This window comes from Pavona decussata, unplaced genomic scaffold (genome assembly GCF_977016875.1).
Source record: "Pavona decussata unplaced genomic scaffold, jaPavDecu1.1 SCAFFOLD_273, whole genome shotgun sequence".
Taxonomy (NCBI): Eukaryota; Metazoa; Cnidaria; class Anthozoa; order Scleractinia; family Agariciidae; genus Pavona; species Pavona decussata.
In genome coordinates this window covers 1090001-1110000 of record NW_028145675.1, presented here as the reverse complement: position 1 = coordinate 1110000, position 20000 = coordinate 1090001, and the positions used below count along the sequence as shown (strand labels likewise).

The window sequence follows — 20000 nt, the reverse complement described above, 5'->3', positions numbered from 1 at the left end:
ATCCCAGATCAGCCATCCCCACGGGTTCAATCTCACACAGAAGCTGTAGTACTTCCTTCATCTCTGTTTCTACATCTTTCTTCATCATAAGCATCTCACAATAATCCATACTCAGAGCATTGTCACAGTTTCTACAAGCAGTGGTTGTCAGGCTAGAAATCTCAATCATTTGGCTGCAGGGAGATGGAAAAACTATTAAATAAGAAATGATTTCAGGTGCTGCCGAGTAAGAAATGGTACTTTTTTTACATTTTTACTTAATCATTTTGCCACTCAAATCTTTCTTACATCAGTTAAAAACAAAAATACTCTTGCAGTAGGAAGACCTCTGCAAGTTTGTTATAGCTTTTCTAAGGAGGTTTCCCTTATATTATTATAAACGTTATACAATTATCATGTTAATTATATGGTGGCTCAGTTTTATTAGCAAGTAGCAATAAATGTCAAATATTACTACTCTAGTTATTAAACAGCACCTACTTGTCCTTCTAGGTAGAATTCATACTTTCATTGAACAAATCGTTTCATTAAACTTCTTTTAAAAAATATACTTTGACTTAACGTCCTTTAATTTGGTCGGCAAGCTGTCCCAAAGTTTTGCACCTCTTGAAAATTTACCATGATTTGTTCTTTTGTACAACATAATCACTTCGGCAGGAGGACAAAAAGAATGAAAATAATGTCTTTGTTGTTTAAGTTACCATAATTTGTGTTAATGAAAACACCAGTTATTTGATTAAAAGGGATCAATGTTCCAAAACATATCCTTACTGATACTCCTTCTATGCAGGTTCTTTTTATTTGAGCGCTCCCCTCCCAACTGAAAACTTCTTCCCTTTCAAATTCTCCATTTTGAGACCTCAGTTCCCAGTTGGACCAACAAGTCTTCTAGAGTGGTAATGGATTTTTATAGTACCACATGATACAAAATAAAATATACTTAGGAGATAAAAGGAAAACATATAATTTTGTATAAGTGTTAAAAGCTGCTATTAATTACCTGGTCATAATGGGGTGAATACCAGCAAATTATGATTCTTTTCAAGCTTACAGATAAATTAATTACCTGAGCTGTTCATTTAAAGCTTTCAATTTCACATCACTTCTTTTATCAATGTCCTCCATCAAAATTTTCTCTCCTTGATCGATAGCTGCCCGCAGCTCTCTGTAGTATCGCCTAGCCATATCTTTAACAGCAATAGTATTTTTCTTAACAGCCTCTATAGTTCTCTGTACCTCTCCTCTGGCTTTGATAAATTTCTCACCATGTTTTTCAACTTGTGACTGTAATTTAACCAAAGCTTTTCTTTCCCGCTCTTCAGCCTCATGAACCTGAAAACAGCTGTGATTCTTATGGTTACCAAAGCGATGACAGGATTCACAGCAAAGGCATCTGCAGTTCCGACAATAGTATTTTGTCATCTCTTTGTGAACAGGGCATTCTGAAATTGGAAACAAAACAAAAAAAAGTTAACAGATCACAAGCTTAGTGTTATAAGGTATCTGTCTTGCGTGGAAATGGGGGGAAAGGGGGGGGGGGGGGGGGGAGGTAGGAGGGATGGGGCTTTGCACCCTTCCACCAAACCCTGCAAATTCCTACCTTCTGCACCTTCCCTGGCAGCTCACACCTCTTTGGGCCTTTTCTGTTGTAAAATATCATGCAATATTATAATTTTTCCTCATTTCCCCTGTAATGCCTGCCCCAATGCTCTCAAAGTTTTGTTTAATCCTAGCTCAGGCCAACTTGGTTGCCATGTCAATTTTCTCATGCTCTTCACATTATTTCAATCATCTTTATTTCGGAGCTGGGTAATGTCTTTCAGAACTGATATTACACTGAAACTATCACTGGCTAATGGAAAGGCAAAGGGAATTCACCTGTAGAAGCTAATCAAATGTGCAAAACAAGTTAATTTAAGCATGGTAACTCAGGGTTACAAATACAAGCTCTGTGACTCCAAACAAATAATATAAAATAGTTTCTACCAGATGAGAGAAATAAATAATGGACTTAACATCAGGCACTTCAATACTTTAGAGCAGTTGAGCATGGATCTTCTTATAAAAGAAAACAAAAATGGACAGTTTCTTACCAGGAATGGCAGCATAATTTAACAAACCACTGGAAGGTCTGCTGCTTGTTAATGTTGGTCTTAGACTGGAGGATCGTTTGCTAAGAGTTGAACTACTTGAAGATGGACGTGAAGATAAAGTGCTTCTCTGATCTTCCAGGTTCACTATGCTTTCTTTAGCAGCACTTGCTCGACAAATACCATGGCAACGAAACTCCAATTGAGAGTGAATGCTGTCAGAACAACTGCCGCACATAAACACACCACAGTCTGGACAATAAAATGTCGCAGGCTTTGGAGGGTAAACTTTTTGGATACAGAAGTTGCATAATTTTTGCTCTTCTTCCTCTGACTGTAGAACAGCTTGTAAAAGGTCCATGTTCTTATCAAGTCCATCAATGCCATTGGGAGGTAACAGGGTTTGCAGTTTACATGAAGAGCATTCTATGACTGTGCCTTGGAGTTCTTGCAGTTTAAGAAGACATTCTGTCAAGTACATGCAAGGAGACAAAGTGTAAAGAAGATGAAAAATTACATTCTCAGACAGATTGCTGATAACCACTTTTAAATCTTGGGGTTATGAACCTGTAAAGGATGGGAGGCAGCATGGCCCAGCAGCTATGGTGCCGGAGGTCCCAAAGTCCTAGGTTCAAGCCCCATCCTTGGCTGGTCATGCTTGTAAATAGCCAGCTGGTTAATCCCTCCCGACAGTTAGGATTTTTAACCTGTCATGCTTAACTTAATTATTTGTTTCCTGTTATTTCTGAGTGAAGTGTCTGTAAACTAGCTTGGTAGCTAAGTGCATTTCCACTATAAACAAAGCATTTAACAATTTTGACGTAAAAGGCATCATAGCTCTTAAAATCATTCTTCCACTGCAAATTATTCGTGGAAGAATGATATTTAACAAATAATAAAATAAATAAAATATTTTCTGTCTCAAGATGTAGATAGTAACTTTATCCAGTGGATAAAATGTTATGGTTGGAGTAGATGCTTCATCTGCTGGATAGCAATTTATCCATTGGATAGAGTTATCTGCTCTTTGAACAACCTGGGGCAGGTTAAAAACAATAATTCCATCACATTATTTTTCCAGCTGCCCACTAGCACTCAGATTCCTGCCATATGTAATCACTAATCTACACCCAAAACCCCTACAGATGTTATTTCTAGAAGTAACAAGGCTAATTTTACCAAATTAGTCAGGTTTTAACAACAACGGCATGTACATTTCAATTTGCATAAATCAGCATAAATTATAAACACAAGAACATGTCAGAAGAGATTCCATCAATCAATCAATGGCAGTTTTGTGGGTGATTTTCATTTTCAGCAATGCTCAAAAGACTTGATGAAAAAACAGCTGGAAATTTATTAACTGAGTCGAGTCCTAACATAACAAACATGAAACTATTGATTTTGTCCGATGTCAAGCTGTAAATATTTAATTTTGCTCGTGCGTCTCCATGGACAATCTGATAAACATTCCATGGCCATCCCAAACCCTCTGAGATTTCCCCGGATTTTTCCGAGTCATTCATTAAACCAACTTGCGACCATTGGATCTCCATTGCAATGACTGAAGAAGGACTAGATTATTAAGACTTTCTAGGACGATAATGCTGTGACAACTCGTCACGATTACGAACTCTTAATTATAAACACTTCTGTATCATGCACGAGACTTCGTCCACAGTAATTACAACTGGAAGTAAACTCTAGAAAAGCGTTTATCTAGGGATCTCTCATTTAAAGCGTACAGAAACTAATTTTTTTAAAAAAGAAATTGCTGAGAACGAAAGGCCATCGATCTTTGAATTCCATACTCACTTTAATTGCGCGCTGATAAACATTTTGAAACTTACCAGTACAGAATGTATGCCTGCAATCCAGCTCTCTCGGAATCCGCTGTGGAAACGCTGTTCCATGGCTACTGTAGCACAGAGGACAAATCATTTCTGCTTTCTCGTACATGGTTTATAGAAGGCAAGAGAGTTTAGATGGTAGATAAATCGTTTGTTAAACACTTCCGATGTTTACCATACCAAAGGCGCTAACCCAACTCTCGTTGCTTGGTTTTCTAAAACACACTGCTGACCGCAAACTTGCGCCGGAATCTTGGGTCTGTCTCCACAAAATGTGATGTTTTTGATGACTGCAAAACGCCCTCTGTAATGTATGCTATTTACGCGCGATACGAAAGAAATGAGTGACTTGTTCCCTCTACCTTTGTCGCCTTGATGTAAATATCTGTGGCTCGCCGAACCATTCTTGCATCACTAAATAGTATAGTAAATTAATACAATAAAATCTGCAATTCCACAGCGACAAACCAATGAGTGGTGCCGGATCACTTGTAGACCTGGATCAGCAAATTATCTCAAATACAAAATATTAACGGCAGAATGATCCCAACGGCGGAGGTGACGAGCTTGAGAGAACAAACAACAAAAGCTAGGATAACTGAAATATATTTGTTTTTTAAAAAAACAAATTTTTTTGCCCGATATTTCAGTTTGCAATACAAACCTTCCTCGGGGGCTGAACGAAAAAGAAAAGTGAGAAACATAAAAGGATCGTTACAAAGAAGATTTAAAATATAAAATGCGTGACAATGATTGGTTGTATGGAATCTTGCTCGAGCATGAACCTCTCAAACTCGGGGAGGAAAGATAACACCCACTTTTGTAGTTTTGTTAGAAATATAGTATTTGTGGCGTTAGCCTTGAGCAGGTGGACTCCATGTCTTAGTTAGTCGTTAGGGGTTGCATTAGCACATGATTTGAGATGGGCTCAGCATATATTGAGCGGCTATCTCTGGAAAATTGGGCAAGGTTTTGGACATGTTAGGAAGAAACCTTTGAAACTGCTTGTTGTTCGCCCAAAGGGCCGAGTACGCCAGTCAAGTTTGGGAAAGTAATTCTCTAGAGCCGGATTTTTAAAAAATATATAAACTGTAACATGAGTTAACTGATTGATTCCGTTTAATTTTGTATTTTTAGTTTGACTGTAGTTGGTGTGGTGTCCTATGGAGTTTTACCGACTAAGTAAATGTTTTCCTGGACTTTCTTAATTTTTCCCGGAAAAAAAAAGAAAGAACAATTCGTACGCTTAGGCTTGACCATACACGACATGTTCACGGGAGGGGAGGCGGGAGGGGGGCACTTATATAAGCAAAAGACACATGTTGGTTTGAAATGGGCGTTCAAACAATGCACAAGCCCTCCCCTCCCTTATAAGGCCAAGATAAAACAGACCACACTTGTTCTCCTTGCGCCAATAAACAACGCGAGCAACTAAAATAATGACTAATTTTATTACTACGATGGTCGAGTCAGCTCAGTTTCTTCTAAGAGGACAAGAACGAACTCACAAAATGAAGAAACAGGTTGAGTGTCACCTAGTATATTGTAATGACACGGGAGTCGACCCTGAAAAAAAACTTACATAATATATAAAAACCCCGCTCAATCTAAACATTTAGCAAGCTTTATCGAAGAGTTATCCGTGGTTGCTACGTTAAAGAAACTATCGTTTCTTTATTACAACTGGTTAAAAGAATAAACATTTCAAAATAAATTTGCTATTTAAAGTACAGGTAAAGGTGGCAGCCTGTAGCTCAGAGAGATCCACTGAAATTGATAAAAAATAACGATAAAACACCAAGATTTACAAGCTTGTTAGGAAACATGACGACACCAATCGCTTGAAGCGACTTAATACAAAACTCTCCTTGGAGTGGTTTTCAATTGAGTGCCAAAGTAACCAATCACTGAAAACAGGCGTAAACAATTTATTCAACCAATCAGAACCCGTAGCAAGTACAGTAATCGGCGCCAAGCGAGGGAAAAACGCACGCCAGCAAGTCACGATTGGTTTTGGTTTTGTTTCTTATTGGTTGAGAAAGTGAATTTGTTACTGGTTTTTTACTGTTGAGAAAGTAGTGCGAATGTTGTTAACCAAACATACAACGTAGTAAAGCAAAACCAAAGCAAGTGCAAATTACTTTCGACACTCAATTAAAACTGCTCTGTTCTTTTCGTTGGCGAACAGATTGGCTTTAGTTTTAGTTTACGGTTAAAACTTAAAACGTACATTAAAAACTATAAGAAATAATATCAACGAATTCAAATGACCTTCAGCCTTTGCGGCCAAACAAAAATTCGGCTCGTAATTCACGGCTTTAACCAATCTTCAAAAACTCCCATCACCATTTAAGAGGAAGTCTGGAGGAGAAAAAGGGAGTGATTTGGGAAAGAAAGTACTGATATAAATATAGTACTCATTACCAGATAGATACCCTGGGGGAGGGGGAGGGGTCACACAGAGGCTTTTCTTGCGCGGTTTATCCGAATTCTGTCTGTCTTAAATTTTTATGACCCGCTCGTGCCGTCGGCCTTTAGCCGACCGGACGATCGGCCTCCGACTGATCCAGAACCCTCGCGGCGCGCAAGAAAAAACCTATATTACCCCAGGGTACCAGACTGATGGCCATCACGCCAGAACACTCCGCACTGTCTGCGGACTGTTGTGGTGTACATCTGTTAACTGTTAACCTCAAATTTTAAAATACTTTTTCAATTTTCTAACAATTGATCAATTCCCCCGTTTACTCTAGTCTTTATAAACAACCTAAAAATCAAAAAATAAAAATTCTGAAGGTTCGATGTGTCTTCGCACTATAAACATATTGAGGCGTATAATAAAGATAAAACACTAAAATCATCCAAACTCATGGCATCTACTCAGACTGTCCCCCTCAGGCGGGCATTTGGCCAGGCCCAGTCCGCAATCGGTGTACGGTAGTTTTCCATCAGCGATGTACACCGACATTTAAACCGCAAATCTTTTAGCGCTGTAAGAACCAGTGTGATCCCTGACACTCGGGGTTCCACCGAACGTTGCAAATCCAGCACCATTCAAATCTGCAACGAGGGCAGGTCATGTGATTGCAACCTCCTGCAAAAACAACCCAAGGTAAGACAAGGTTAACAAACAAGAGCAATCACAAGAAACCTGCTAGAAAATTTAATGTAAAAGTACTGAAAGTTGTTTACCCATGGAGCACCTAAGAACTCTCAGGAACTGTCAGTGCGTTCCAGGACGAATTAGAATTTGGACGTGTTGATTTGTGAGGAGAAGAGAAAACCGGAGTACCGAGAGAAAAACCTCTCGGAGCAAGGACTAGAATTAACAGCAAGCTTAACCCACATATGATGCCGAGTCCGGGAATTAAACCCGGCCACATCGGTGAGTAGGCGCAATCCTCCCCAAAGCACTCTCCTTGTCGAAACTGGGAATTTCGAAAAGTTGAACGTAGGGATAAAGGTCGTTGACCTTGAGTAAGGTCAGATTTTATTCCAGTAAGCGAAGGAATTAGGACAGGTCTGCTCGCAAGCTAACAAACTCCAACGGTTCTAGAATGAACAGGAAATGTTACACAACACAGTTGACACAGTGTTCGCTGTTCACCTTTGTTGACAATCTATCTAGTCTCGCGTCTTTTTACACGTAAGTTTTTCTTATTTTTTTCAGCATTCCCACCCTCATTACATATTACTCCTTGACCTCAACAACAGTCTCTCTTTTCCCCGTCCCTAAGGACGGGAAGAGGAGAGACCCTGGAAACAAAGTTGGCCGTAGTAACCCAAACTATCAACCCTTGACCGCAACAGCCGCTGACCAAAAGTACTCAGTCGCCTTCTATTTTCACCGCACTTGCGAACTGTCCTGGGGCCCGTTTCTCGAAAGACCAACTTACCGGGGCCGATAAGTAATTTTGGTGACAAATGTTTGAATGCTAAATTTTAAAATCTTACTATTCTATGAAAACATTGGCGAAGTACCATGTCTGTAATCGTTCTGTAATCGGTGAAAAAACATAAAAAATAAACTTATCGGGCCCAATAAGTTACCGGGGCTTTCGAGAAACTGGCCCCTGGCCCGAAATTTGCAAGTTATGTTTATAGGTGTAACCAGTTCATCTTTCCCTGACTATGTTCCAACCCAAAATGACTCGTTCATTGCGCATGCGCGTATTAACGAGTTAAAAGGAATGTCGGTCACGTGATTGCAGTTGTAAATAATCTATCCAGGGTCTTACCATTCTTCTCCGTGTCGGTTTTACAACCGGGACACTTCTTACTGATTCTTTGGATCACTTGCTTAGCTTCAGCCTCCCAACGCGCGCGTCTCGCGTTTTCTTCGACCACTTGATATCTCTACAAGAATATAAGCACGATAAAACCGCAAGCAGTCCTAGTCCTTATGACCTCTCCAACGATAGAGGAACGCGTGATACGCGCGCGGTAAGGGACATACATATACATGAATAGTGAGAATCGCGCGCGACAATATCACCGAAGACAAACATCCAAGCCTGCAAACTAATTGAACTTGAAAAGTTGTTCTCTACATGAGACATGTCTTTGCGGGCAAACATTCTCAGTAAACTTCCAATTGTGGAACAATTTTCTCTCTGAAATTTTCTTTCTCACACGTTCTTCGTTTCTTTCGACACGAATAGTTCGCCTCAACAACATTTACATCGCCAAAGAGCACGTTGGATTAACTTTTTTTTCAGTAACTAAAACGCGGCTTTTAGCATTCAACAAGCCAATTCTTCCAGCACTTGACTGTTTGTTTGTTTATTATTTTTCTTGTCATTTTTTCAGTTTTGAGACATTAATTTTGTAAAGAATTTTTCACAAATGATTTGAACAATAAGAAAATCCACGAGACATTTGCACCATCATTACAGTCATACAGACGATTTCTACTCACGCTGGCTCTAGCGGCAGCTGCTGTACCAGATTGGTTCTGACGGCACGAATGACCTCGCTGAAAAGGTTCCTTGCACTCTTTACAGAATTCCAGCTGAAATTAGGAAGACAATAGTTACATATTCGAGACGCGAATGAGGGTAAAATATTAAGATATTGTGCGCTGCGCAACCATTTTTAATTTTGTAAAGAAGTCACGTTCAGAAATTAAATAGCGTTCTTGCTACGCTACCGAAGTAAACGTCAAAATGCAATGCACTTCAGCACGATATCCTTTCATTCTTTTCAAACGACCGCAGAATCGCTCACTCGTTTCCGGCGAGGGAGATTAACTCCTGGCATAGCGCAAACGATACTGTAGCAAGTGACGATTCCTTTTTTTGAGAGGGAACAAAAAAAGGGACGTAGGGAGGGAGGGAGGGTCAGTGACGATTGCGCCAATCAGACCAGCGTGGTGACAGTAGACCACCGTGAATCTCTGCTAATTATATTTACTTCCAAACAATAGAGTACTAAAGTGATAGCGTCACAAAAACTAAATTTCCGAAATTATAAGATTTGTTGGCATATTTTTTAAGTATGATAACCCTCAACCGTCCGGACCTTTTTTTTTTGCCCTATGCGCCATCTTGGCACCAGGGGACAAGTAAAGTAAAAAAGTTGGCATATTTTAAAAGAGCGTGATGCAAAATGCCTAGTTGCCAAAAATCAGCATCTTATTGCAGTTGGGGGGTGAGATATTAGTATTGTTACGCTCCGTCGACTCATACAAATCCTTTCAATTTTGTCTCAGCTCTAAACCTTTAGAACAGTGACAAAATTAGAAGGATTTGTATGGAGTCATTGGAGCATAAAAGTCCCAATATCTTACACCCAAATTGCAAAAAGATGCTGAATTTTGGCAAGTAGGCATTTTTCATCACTCTCTCTGCAAACATCTCAATAAATCCCATAGCTTCAAAAATTCAATATTTGTAACGTCACACTACAGTACTCGACTAAGAGAACGTAACGGTAAGTGGATCGTTTTTGCTAAACTTACATCACAGCTGCTACACTTAAGAGACCTCATGCCTGGCGCTGGTAACAGTGCCATGCCACAACTGCGCCCCGGGCAAAGCACACCGCCCATCTGAAGAAGACACTCCTCCGTTCCAAATCTCTGATATCTTTCATACTGCAAAAGGAAATCAGCTTTAAGGACAGTGCCTACTTTTGTTACTGCGTATATGCTCCGCACATCTTGAGATACTCGAGTTCCCTTCGGGTGGTGTCTACTAATACAGGGATATTTTTGCGCGTTTAAACACTATGCGGAGAAAGCAGAACTTAGCAAGTGCTCTTAGTATCCAAAAAGAAAATTGGGGGTATAACCATGCATTTTTCAGAGGTAAAAAAGCTTCAATTTTGAACAAAACGCCACACATTTCTTTGTATTTTACTGTTTTTTAGAATAATTGTTGCTTAATTATCTCCAAAAAATGCGTGGTTACCCCCAAATTTCTTTTTGGATTTCAATAGCTCTTGCTAAGATCTGCTTTCCTCGCATAGTCATAAATCAAACAAAAATATTTCTTTATTAGTAGGCACCGTCCTTAACGTCTATGTTCATCCTCCTAATATGGTTAGAGCATCCGATTAGAACACGGAGGGTCGCAGGTTCAAATTCCATCTGGAGTTCGGATTTTTCCCCGAGTATCCACTTGATGCAAAAACTTATCATGTTGTTTATAACGACAATTGCGGACCTAATCCCGATTCCCCCTCCCTCCTTACTCTGAGAGCAATGACAGAGAAAGTGGTGCGATGCCATCGCTCGTAAGAAACAGACGATGGAGAATGACAGGCTTTCTCAGAAGAGCAGGCAAAACACGGCAGCACGTGCTTAAGTCACCTCTCACGAGGAGGCGCGACACGCAGGGGTTAATTTTCAGACGCACGCGCGTGTTTTGCTCCCTCTACTATACTATCCCTGAGCCGGTAAATCAGAGACTACTCATAGTCTTGATAGTGATCGTATTATAGCTGGAGTTAGGCAGAAAAGACATACTTCCCGTTATGAAAAGAAAAACTGGGCACAGTAACTCACCTGGTCCTCTCCAAGAACTCGAAAATGATGGGCTTCAGGAATGAGAGTGTTTGTACAGCTACCTAGAGGAAATATCCAGACCAAGGTATTCAGACCAATCAGTGGATAGTATTAAATCGCGCGCTCTGATTGGCTACTCAAACTCACCCCGGTCCATGCGCGCGTGCTTGTTGATTGGTCAGAAATAAAGTTACTCATTAGGACGGACTATCCATTGCCCTGGAATTACAACCCCTTTGATTTCTGGTCCGTACTGTATTACAATAGAATTGGCGAAAAATACCACATGGCATAGTTTGGAGAGCTTGGATTACCAAGTAGTCTCTTCCTTGTCGGTCGGTCGGTCGGTCGGTCGAATGGTTTCCTAAGTCTGCTATTTGTCCAATATGTAACCTGCCTAGCTGTCCCGAGAGAGACTGGTGTGCTATAAAATTCAAATTTCCATATACACATAAAGGCTCCGTAAAGTTGTCTCGTGGGGGAGGGTTGTCTCGGGTACCCGAGACCATATAAATAGGGCCTAATTGATCAATCTATCAACCAAGTAACAGCAAGTAACAAAAGCTAATCGTGGCAAGTGACTGTACCGTTCAAGCCAGATAAAATTTGCCCATGATTGTCTGAAACTGAAATGAATTAAAAATAACAATAAAAAATGCAATAATTCTGCCGGGTTTACGTGACACGAATTCTAAAAAGAAAAAGTGAACTAGTATTAAAAATTACAATTGGTCAAAAATGTGACATTTCATTTTCGTTAAGAATGACAAACAACAGCATCATGCACAGAAAAGTGAAAAGAAACAGACTACAGAATATGAACTTTCCTTTGCGTTTTCAACTTAAGTCATAGCCTATTTTGTCAGCTAGGTTTTCCTAAAACTTTGTTAAGCATCCTTGGCTGTTTTCCTTTCGCTCTGGACCGTACTCCTTGTTATATCTACCAATTTCTGAAAAAAACTCACTCTGATCTCAATTTCCGGGACTACTGCCGCGCACGAGTCTGTGCGAGTCAAATTACCATATGCAAAATCGAATCACAGATCGGATGTCGTATACGTCATGTTTATAAACAAAAGACCATTGTTTGTTGATGCATTCACGTAGCTTGATTCGCCAGACAAAGCCAGCTCAGAGACGGAAAATACAGCGGCTGGTTGCAGGCGATCAACATTTAATCAGGAGACTTGAAAATAACTTAAAAGGAATTCTCTCGAACCATTTCAGTCCGCGGTTAGCGAAGGAGATTTAGCCCCAAGTACCTTTGATGAACTTTGGAAGATTATTCGTTCAAGCGAGTCGAACAAGTTTCAATACCGTTTATGGTTTGAGCGCAACGCGAATCGAATTCAATCGAACATTCACAAGAAGCGAAGATCATTTCTGGCAGAAATAGTGAGAATACAGCGCCGAACTGAACGACAACATTACGCAAACAACACTTTGTAAGTATAATTGCCTTCTGGACTTTATAGGAAATCACAGACATCTTGAAAGAGCGAATTTAAGCTCGTCGTGAATTTCAGATAAGCTCGAATCTCGAATTAGCATCCATTTGTCGCATTAATATATTTACTTAAAAAAATAGATCCGATATCGTTCACAGCATTTGGATTCCCACTTGACAGCAATGAGTAGGAGACATGTATCACAAAGAGAGGTTAAATGTTTAGAGAGGTTTTTTTTTACTTGAGAAAAGTTTATTCAAAGCTGTCTCAGGAGCGAAATTCCATCTCCATCTGAAGAATATCAATTTCGCTTTCAAGGTACAGAGGGTATATAAATCGAGAAAAATTTCACCCTTCATAACTCGCATTCTCCTTTGTTCTGTGCTTTAGGAAAGGAAAGCAATTGGTTTTATTTGTCCAGGGCATATTATTTGCGATCTTGTACAGGTTCTAGCCATTTAAACCCTTCAGGTCTCGAATCCCAAAGCATATGACGTTTCGAGTTACATTAGCCTGTTCCAGCAATTCAGATTGTGAGCATTGCATGGTCTTTTCTTCTCTTGAAATTCACGGAATCACCGAAAGCGTGAAGCGAGGTGCCAAGAAGCGACCTCGCGCGCGCGCGAGAGTCACACGTCCCGGCCTCGCGCACGAATAAGTAGTGGTTGCGTTCAAAGAGCGCATGCCTTCAAATTGTCGTATGGGAGACCAATGTAAATAACAGTATGTACTTGTTTTATATTTTAGCAGCAAAGCCTTAGACAGTTGCCATGGCGACTGTTTACAATACAAGTACGATGACTGTGGGGGAGGGAGAGAAGAGCACCATAGTCCAAATTGATGTACCTGCCCAGCACCACCCCACGATCGCCAAACCGGAGGGGAATGGGGAGGAATCTGGAGGAACTGTCAACTCCTCAAGATGGACTGATGCAGAAACCATGGCGCTGTTAGGGTTATGGAGAGCGAACTACCGACTGATTAAAGGAAAGAAAAGAAACTACCAGGAGTGGAACATGATAGCAAAGGAGTTTAATCGGCGCGTGGCGCACTGCTCGCTTGGACCCAGGACAGGGAATCAGTGTAAAGTACGAATAAAGAACCTGCTTGCTGAGTACAACAGAACAAAGATTCAATTGCCACATTCGTTTCCATATCACGACATCTTGAAGGAGATCATTGCTAACAAAGGAGCGCCTTTTAATCAGGACGATGTTGTGCGCATCAACATTCCCGCGGAACTGGGTGTGGGGGATACCTCCGTGAGTTCAGCAACTATTGTTACCGGTTCCCCTGCAACAGTGATCACCATACCCTCTGATAACACCACACACAAACCTTTGCGCCCTATAGCTCCAGCACCTCCAACCACGCCCCTGAACGCCCCGATATCAACTGAGATGGGACAGTTCCCAGTACCGGTACAGGTGTACAGCGAGAGAAACCCCCAGACCACGCCTGTGACAACAATTTCTGGAGTAACCGCACCGCCGCAAAGTGTTGCCAGCGACGATGAGAGTTACGCCGAAGAAACAGCTGTAAATATCAACAAAAGACCGCACTGGAACGGGACGCAGAATGATCCCTCGCCCAACAGGAAGAAACCAAGAAAAAACCCCAGGCCAGTTAAAATGGCGCCGAGGAGACACGAGGATATGAGCATGATCGCTATTTTGCGGGAATTTTTGGAAGACAGTCGAAAGAGGGAAGAGGACTTGTTTAAGAGAATTCTACAACAACAATTAGAAGCGGAAAGCAGATACCAACAGTTCACGCTAGACGTGCTTAAGGAGATCGGAAAAATGTTCAAGAAAGAGTGACGGTCGAGATAATCTAGCTTTTAACTCGGATTCTGTAAACAGCTTTTCAAAGAACAGTTTAAATTCATATATAACGTACACCTCCTGTTTGTGTCGAGGCATTTAATTTACTCGTGGAGAAATGTTTTACGTCTGTTTTTGAGTTATATTCATGACATCAGTAAACCCAGATGATAGTTCGGTATCGCTTTGTAGAAAAACGTTTTGCCAAAGAATTCATCAATTCACTCAGTTACAAAAAACTTACAACGAGGCTGAATCACATGCAGTGAAGATCCGAAACGGAGAATTTCATTTAAGTTGAAATGTTAAGTCGCGCTATCAAGGAACTCACGGTCAAATGACTGAACTTAAATTGTTATTGTTGTGTTGCATCGAGATTCGTTTTCATAGTCGCTGAAATGTTATTAGAGCTTGTTCCAGTCTCCCCTCTAGAACCTCGGAGTTATATAAGCATTTTGATTACGAGGGACGATAACTTGATGTGTTTTCTTTTTTTTTTTATGTCAGTAATTTAGACCAGTTGTAAATATGTACCTGTTAACTATTTCCGGATAATTTCCCCAAAGTTCAAACTCCGTGTAATACATAAGGAGGTTGGATTCACTCTGACGAAGGGATAACGCTCGAAACGTCAGAACTCGAATCTCCTCGCGGTGGCCAAATTACCTTATAAAATCTGTTGATAAATCAAACATTCGTTTCCATGCAATACACTAGTGTGAGACACGGAGTAACTATTGCAAGCGGTCAACTGAAGAGGGCCACTTCAATGAGAACCAGGCGTTCCCTGCCCACGCGAGTACTCGCAAACTCGCGTGTTTCATCTAAATGGTCAACAAGTACGACGCAAGTATTTAAGCACAATAAACCAGCGTGTATAAAATCGGGGGATGCAAGCATAAACACAAGCACAAGAAAAGGAAATCATTCCTTTTTCCTGTGCTTGCGCTTATGTTTGCGTCGTTGCGTAGCCCGTGTAAACCGGGATAATGCAAGCCGGTAAGCACAAGAACAAGCAACAACATCCTCTCGTCGCTGAATACAGGGTATCTCCTCGGTGTCCGCCATCTTGGATTTAAAATTTTGGCGCCGAAATCCGCCAAAATGGTCGCCAAAATGGCCAAAATGTTTATTCACTGCGCCTGCGTATGTCACCCTGTGGTTATGCTTATCACACGTGTAAACCAGCCTTAGGTTTCAAGTTTACCTCACCTGAGGTGCCCGGACAAGATAGCGTGTATCCATGAGCCTCATTTTGTACAAACTGCCTGTCATTCAGTTTTGTTGTGCAGTAAATTTCAAAACAGTCCAGGCACATAGCATGTCCATCTGGGCACGGGAAAACAAACACGGGATCCCTGTGAAACAATCGGAAAATGAGTCAGATCGGCTTTTGCCTAGAAAACCACAGGCAAACCAAGGTTAGTACACGAACATGGTGATGCATTTTTTTATAGGAATTATTAACAATTGAGTCTGAGGTTTTATCGGTTTTCTCGACCCTGCTTTCCTCATTCATCAGCTAACTTTTAAGAATCTTCCCAAACATAGTAACATCTCAATCTAGTGGTATTTAATTTATTGTCATAGTATTTGGATATGTCCATAAAACTCACTTGACGTCTGTACACGCTAAACAAGGGATATCCCTGGTATTTGAACGGATCAAATAAAGAGCCACACATCTGTCTCCTTCAGCGGCCGGGTGTTTGGCGCATTTAAAGTAAAACACCTGTATAAAACAATTTACAATCAATTAACAAATCAATGGCAGTTTTCTATAGCCTATATTCTTTTATCAAAAACAGACCCGTTGGATAACGCAGTTCGAGAGTTTTGATTGGTTTAGGGCCATGGTATATGGGCCATTATACCATACCCGACAAATATGGTAAGAGTACGTGTCAGGGGGAAAAACAAAATATCATTAAATCACAAAGACTCAGCAAGTTTCTGGGCTTGTCTTTTGATAAAAACAATTATAATTGGCACCCCCGCTTGTTGGAAATAAGATGATTACAGCAAACACAGCGCTGCGCGTCTGTTGGCTATCTATCAACTTGTGTGATCCAAGGTGGGCTTTTGCAATAATTTTTAAATAGACCATAAACAGGAGCCCATTAAGAAAATGTTCAAAACTCAAGTGGAACCACCAGAAACAGGCAAGTGGTTTCACTGCTAGGTGATAAAAAAAAACTGCGAGATGCTTAAACCTTCCAACGCATTACATTGGGTTTGCCTGGCTACAGAGAGTGGAATATTTTATCATAACAAACTGATTACTCATACTGCAATGTCTCCTTCACATCCGGGTCTTTTACATGATCCTCTGATCCTTCCTGGCTTGAGTACGTCATCCCAGCTCCCGGGGTCCTGAATAAAAACAAATGAAATGTGTTCCATCTTCTGCCATTCTGCCTGGGGTTGTAAAAGGAAGGGATGGGCAAATGGTGCAGAAGAGGGGGACTGGAGAAAAGAGATAACACCCACTTTCTCCCTTAACTGCCATGAAACTCAAAAAAGATATTTTTCCGCCACTCATATTTGATCGTGAAATGTGTAAATTGTAAACGAAAATCAAGTGGGTCACGTGACAAAATCCAACATGAATCATGTCTTAGGGTCTTTATTGCCACCTGCCATTTTAAATATTGTGAAAGTCTAGGGACAAGGTTGAACCTGGATATTAACCTGGGTATTGGGCATGTGTTTAAACTGAGTTGCACAAGGAGGAGACATTAAACTTTCATCCTACGCAAATCCCTTTGGCCACTAGTTTAACCTGTTCTAACTCTTCTACATTATTGTAGTCAAATAATTATAGTGTTGATTATGTATAGCACAGTTTTCCCACATTCCATCCACTTTTCTGAGAGCCCACTTAATGTGGACACTCAGATAATACGGACACTTTGCCAAGTCTCCTTGGTGTCCGTATTAACAGGGTTTCTCTGTATTAATATATATTTAACAATAATTATAACTATAATAGTTACCTGATACAGAACCATAGCACCTTCATTGCAACGTGAACAACAAACTCTGAGCTTTCCTGGAGTGATGTCTTTACAAGTCTTGCAATACACAAAATATTGAGCCTGACGCGGAGAAGCAGATGCTACAAAAAACACACATAAAAACGAAGTCAAAACGTGATTAAAAACAAAACTTTGCCAGTTACCAGCTTCACTGCTAAATTTTAAACTCTTTGCATCTTGAAAAAAGAAAAAAAAATAGTATTTAATTATATGACCAAACATTCTATGATAGCATGGACACTTTTTCGTTTGCTTCAGGTTACAAACAACTGAGTGTCTGCTAAGAAGTACCCAGCTATGGCAGGTCAAAAAAGCAATGGTGGGGTGGTGGTAAGGGTGCTACTCACCCATATAGCCTAATGTATCCATGGATATATTCTATTAATAGGGTATCAGGTTTGTAATGTAACTTTTGCATAAATAGGGTACATACCTTTTTTTTAATTTGACAGTCCCATAGACAAAGTACTTAGATTACCAGAAAAAATGAGCCAGAAAATATTTTCCCTATTTTTCTAACATTTTCTACATTTTCATTTGCAACCCTGCATTTGCAAGACATCATGATAGACAACATCTTTTTTCTGTTCAAGTAATAAAAAGAGTTGGAGAAGTGTAAACTTTTTGTTTTAAACAGGGCCAGAGTTAAATAACCTATGCAACAACCCATCCCTATGTAAATTTGGGGGGGAGGGGGGGGGGGGGGGCAGGATGCATGTTCTAAACCTTAAGAGCCATCCCATGCCACCCTATTAGGGTTCCTTAAATATCACCTGCCCGGCCAGCCCCAAATTATGATGCACGCATTGATGACAAGCACTTTGAAATCGTTGGCCCAACTTTTTCAATTACTGTCGGAGAGTTCAGGAAGCTTAATTTTCATCTCTATGAATCACGTTCGTCTTCAGAAAATTAGCTGAATGTTTTATTTACATTCCTTGTGTAATTACAGAATCAGTGGGCTGTAATATTTTTGAAATCTTTTGCAATGGCGGAAAAGCAAAAATCCTGCAATGAGTTGCAAATTAGTGTCAACCAGACTCTAGTGTGCATGTACCCAGCTGACAATTAGTCCCTTTATTGGTGGTTTGATTGTAAATGCGCTGAGCTCCAGACTTGATTCTACGTTGTCAGTTGGCAACCATCAAAAAAAAGCTGAGTGGACCAGATTTAAAATTATGGTAACCAATTAAGAAACTAACATTTAGCATCTTTTGACAATTATGATACTTCCACTGTCCAACATAAATATATTACAGGATAAAGTACTGACCAATGATATTAAGCAAAACCAAATTTGAACTGTAGAGTGTTAGCAGATCTTTAATTTCAAAAGAAACAACTTCATTCCCGATAGTAGCACTATACACTGTTGAAACTCAGGTTGCCAAATAGATGACCATTGCAACAACTTTTAATTAGTCCATCATAGTTTTTCCTAATTGCCATGACAACCCACATGTAAAATAATTGATTGCTGATTGAAACACTAAAATTGGTTCAATTACCTCCCCTTGCCGCAGCAGCATTAGCTGCAGCTTCTGTCTCATCCTCCTCTCCAACGGTAGCAAGGCAAACTTTTGACAGTGCAGTTGCTAAACCCTTTACTGCTCTTGCAGACCAGCGGCCACCACGGACAGCATGAATTACGCTTTGGTTTGGAATATCAGCGTCCTAATTAATGTTAGACTTAAATTATTTTCAATTGGTACAAGTTAAGTGTTTGTACCTTATGTTCAAGTCTGTCTAAGCCTAAAAGTTGTCGTCCATGTAATATTCATCCCAAGTAACAATTGGTAGTGGTAACTACAACCAGCCATACATTTTGCCAAAGGTGCAACAACTTTTCAACACCTGTTAAGCAGTAGGGTATGCAAACTCTAGTAACACCACTCTCTCCTTTAAAAGAACACTACTTTATAACAGGATCAAAAAGGCAGGATATGAGATCAAAAGAAACAAGGAGGATAAAGGAAGGATTAACTGTCTTGACGTTTGACAAATTCTCCCAACAAGGACCATAAGAAATATATATAGAAGACTGTGGAGAATCTGTATGTTGATATTGAGGCTTGAAGGGTTAAGCAGGGTTATCTCCAGTTCAGTGCTTTTAGGTTTGTATTAATAACAGTTCACTAGTAATAAGTTTTACTATTATACAGACCTTAAAACATTCATTGAGAATAACCCTCCTTTCACTTCAAGCCCCAAATTACATCAATCTCAAATGCACTATACACGTAAATTAGTTATACCCCAAGCCCTTTAATTGCACTGTATTTATATAGATATCTGGTGTGGGTTAAGAGATGACATGAAGCGAACTTTCTTGACAAAGAAAAATATACAATGTAGAGTCACCAGGAAATGACATGAATCATTGCCTAAGTGCGAGGAAACCAGTGACTGTATAATCTAGTATCCTGAAGAAACTTCACAACAACACAACAGACTTCAATAGCATTGTAACTGTACATCAAGTGGTAAAAACAAAGCCCTTACAGGAGTGCATCAGTCTGTATGACTTTGATCTACCAGCTGTACATGTTAGAGAAGCATGTTGTTGTTTTTTCATCACTTAGGGTTTGTGCACACAAGTTTATTATGCTAGACAAGAATTATTGGAAAACCATTTACCAGAGATACAGAAGACTGTGACCCCACATGGGGTGAAGGCCCAGGGGGGTTACTCGGGTGTAAACGTGAGGGGGCGGGGGGGGGGGGGGGGGGGTCCGACGGAGCCTA

General features: G+C 40.3%; 4 protein-coding genes across 7 annotated transcripts in view; 1 reads left to right on the top strand and 3 right to left on the bottom strand.

Annotated features, from left to right (window-relative positions):
* LOC146455517 (uncharacterized) overlaps positions 1–4361 on the bottom strand; it is a 16847-nt gene extending 12486 nt beyond the window's left edge. The window contains exons 1-4 of the mRNA XM_085094177.1: positions 3941–4361; positions 2094–2558; positions 1067–1442; positions 1–173 (exon numbers count right to left, since the gene is read on the bottom strand). The exon at positions 1–173 is cut by the window's left edge and continues 63 nt beyond it. Coding sequence (XP_084950303.1) covers positions 1–173; positions 1067–1442; positions 2094–2558; positions 3941–4049 — 1123 coding nt within the window. The 5' untranslated portion in view covers positions 4050–4361. The remainder of the gene's footprint in view (positions 174–1066; positions 1443–2093; positions 2559–3940) is intronic.
* The window catches only part of LOC146455513 (uncharacterized), a 149120-nt gene that overhangs the window by 79992 nt on the left and 49128 nt on the right, over positions 1–20000 (bottom strand). The window lies entirely within an intron of this gene.
* LOC146455515 (E3 ubiquitin-protein ligase parkin-like) overlaps positions 5373–20000 on the bottom strand; it is a 15218-nt gene continuing 590 nt past the window's right edge. Inside the window, exons 2-11 of the mRNA XM_085094267.1 lie at positions 18764–18929; positions 17214–17335; positions 16507–16590; positions 15834–15949; positions 15430–15575; positions 10947–11008; positions 9900–10034; positions 8859–8951; positions 8179–8296; positions 5373–7034 (exon numbers count right to left, since the gene is read on the bottom strand). Of these exons, the coding sequence (XP_084950393.1) occupies positions 6925–7034; positions 8179–8296; positions 8859–8951; positions 9900–10034; positions 10947–11008; positions 15430–15575; positions 15834–15949; positions 16507–16590; positions 17214–17335; positions 18764–18929 (1152 nt within the window). The 3' untranslated portion in view covers positions 5373–6924. The remainder of the gene's footprint in view (positions 7035–8178; positions 8297–8858; positions 8952–9899; positions 10035–10946; positions 11009–15429; positions 15576–15833; positions 15950–16506; positions 16591–17213; positions 17336–18763; positions 18930–20000) is intronic.
* Positions 10953–15406, top strand: LOC146455516 (uncharacterized). 2 transcript variants are annotated; one of them, XM_085094270.1, is made up of 2 exons: positions 10953–12391; positions 13145–15406. In XM_085094270.1, exon 2 carries the CDS (start codon positions 13165–13167, stop codon positions 14212–14214), a length of 1050 nt encoding a protein of 349 aa, XP_084950396.1. In that variant the 5' UTR covers positions 10953–12391; positions 13145–13164; the 3' UTR covers positions 14215–15406. The 2 variants fall into 2 exon arrangements, with proteins under 2 accessions (XP_084950396.1, XP_084950395.1); XM_085094269.1 differs by having other exon boundaries at positions 13142–15406.

What these genes read in the sequence shown, in the direction of transcription:
- LOC146455516 (XM_085094270.1), top strand. Translation starts at nt 13,165, where the DNA reads ATGGCGACTGTTTACAATACAAGTACGATGACTGTGGGGGAGGGAGAG.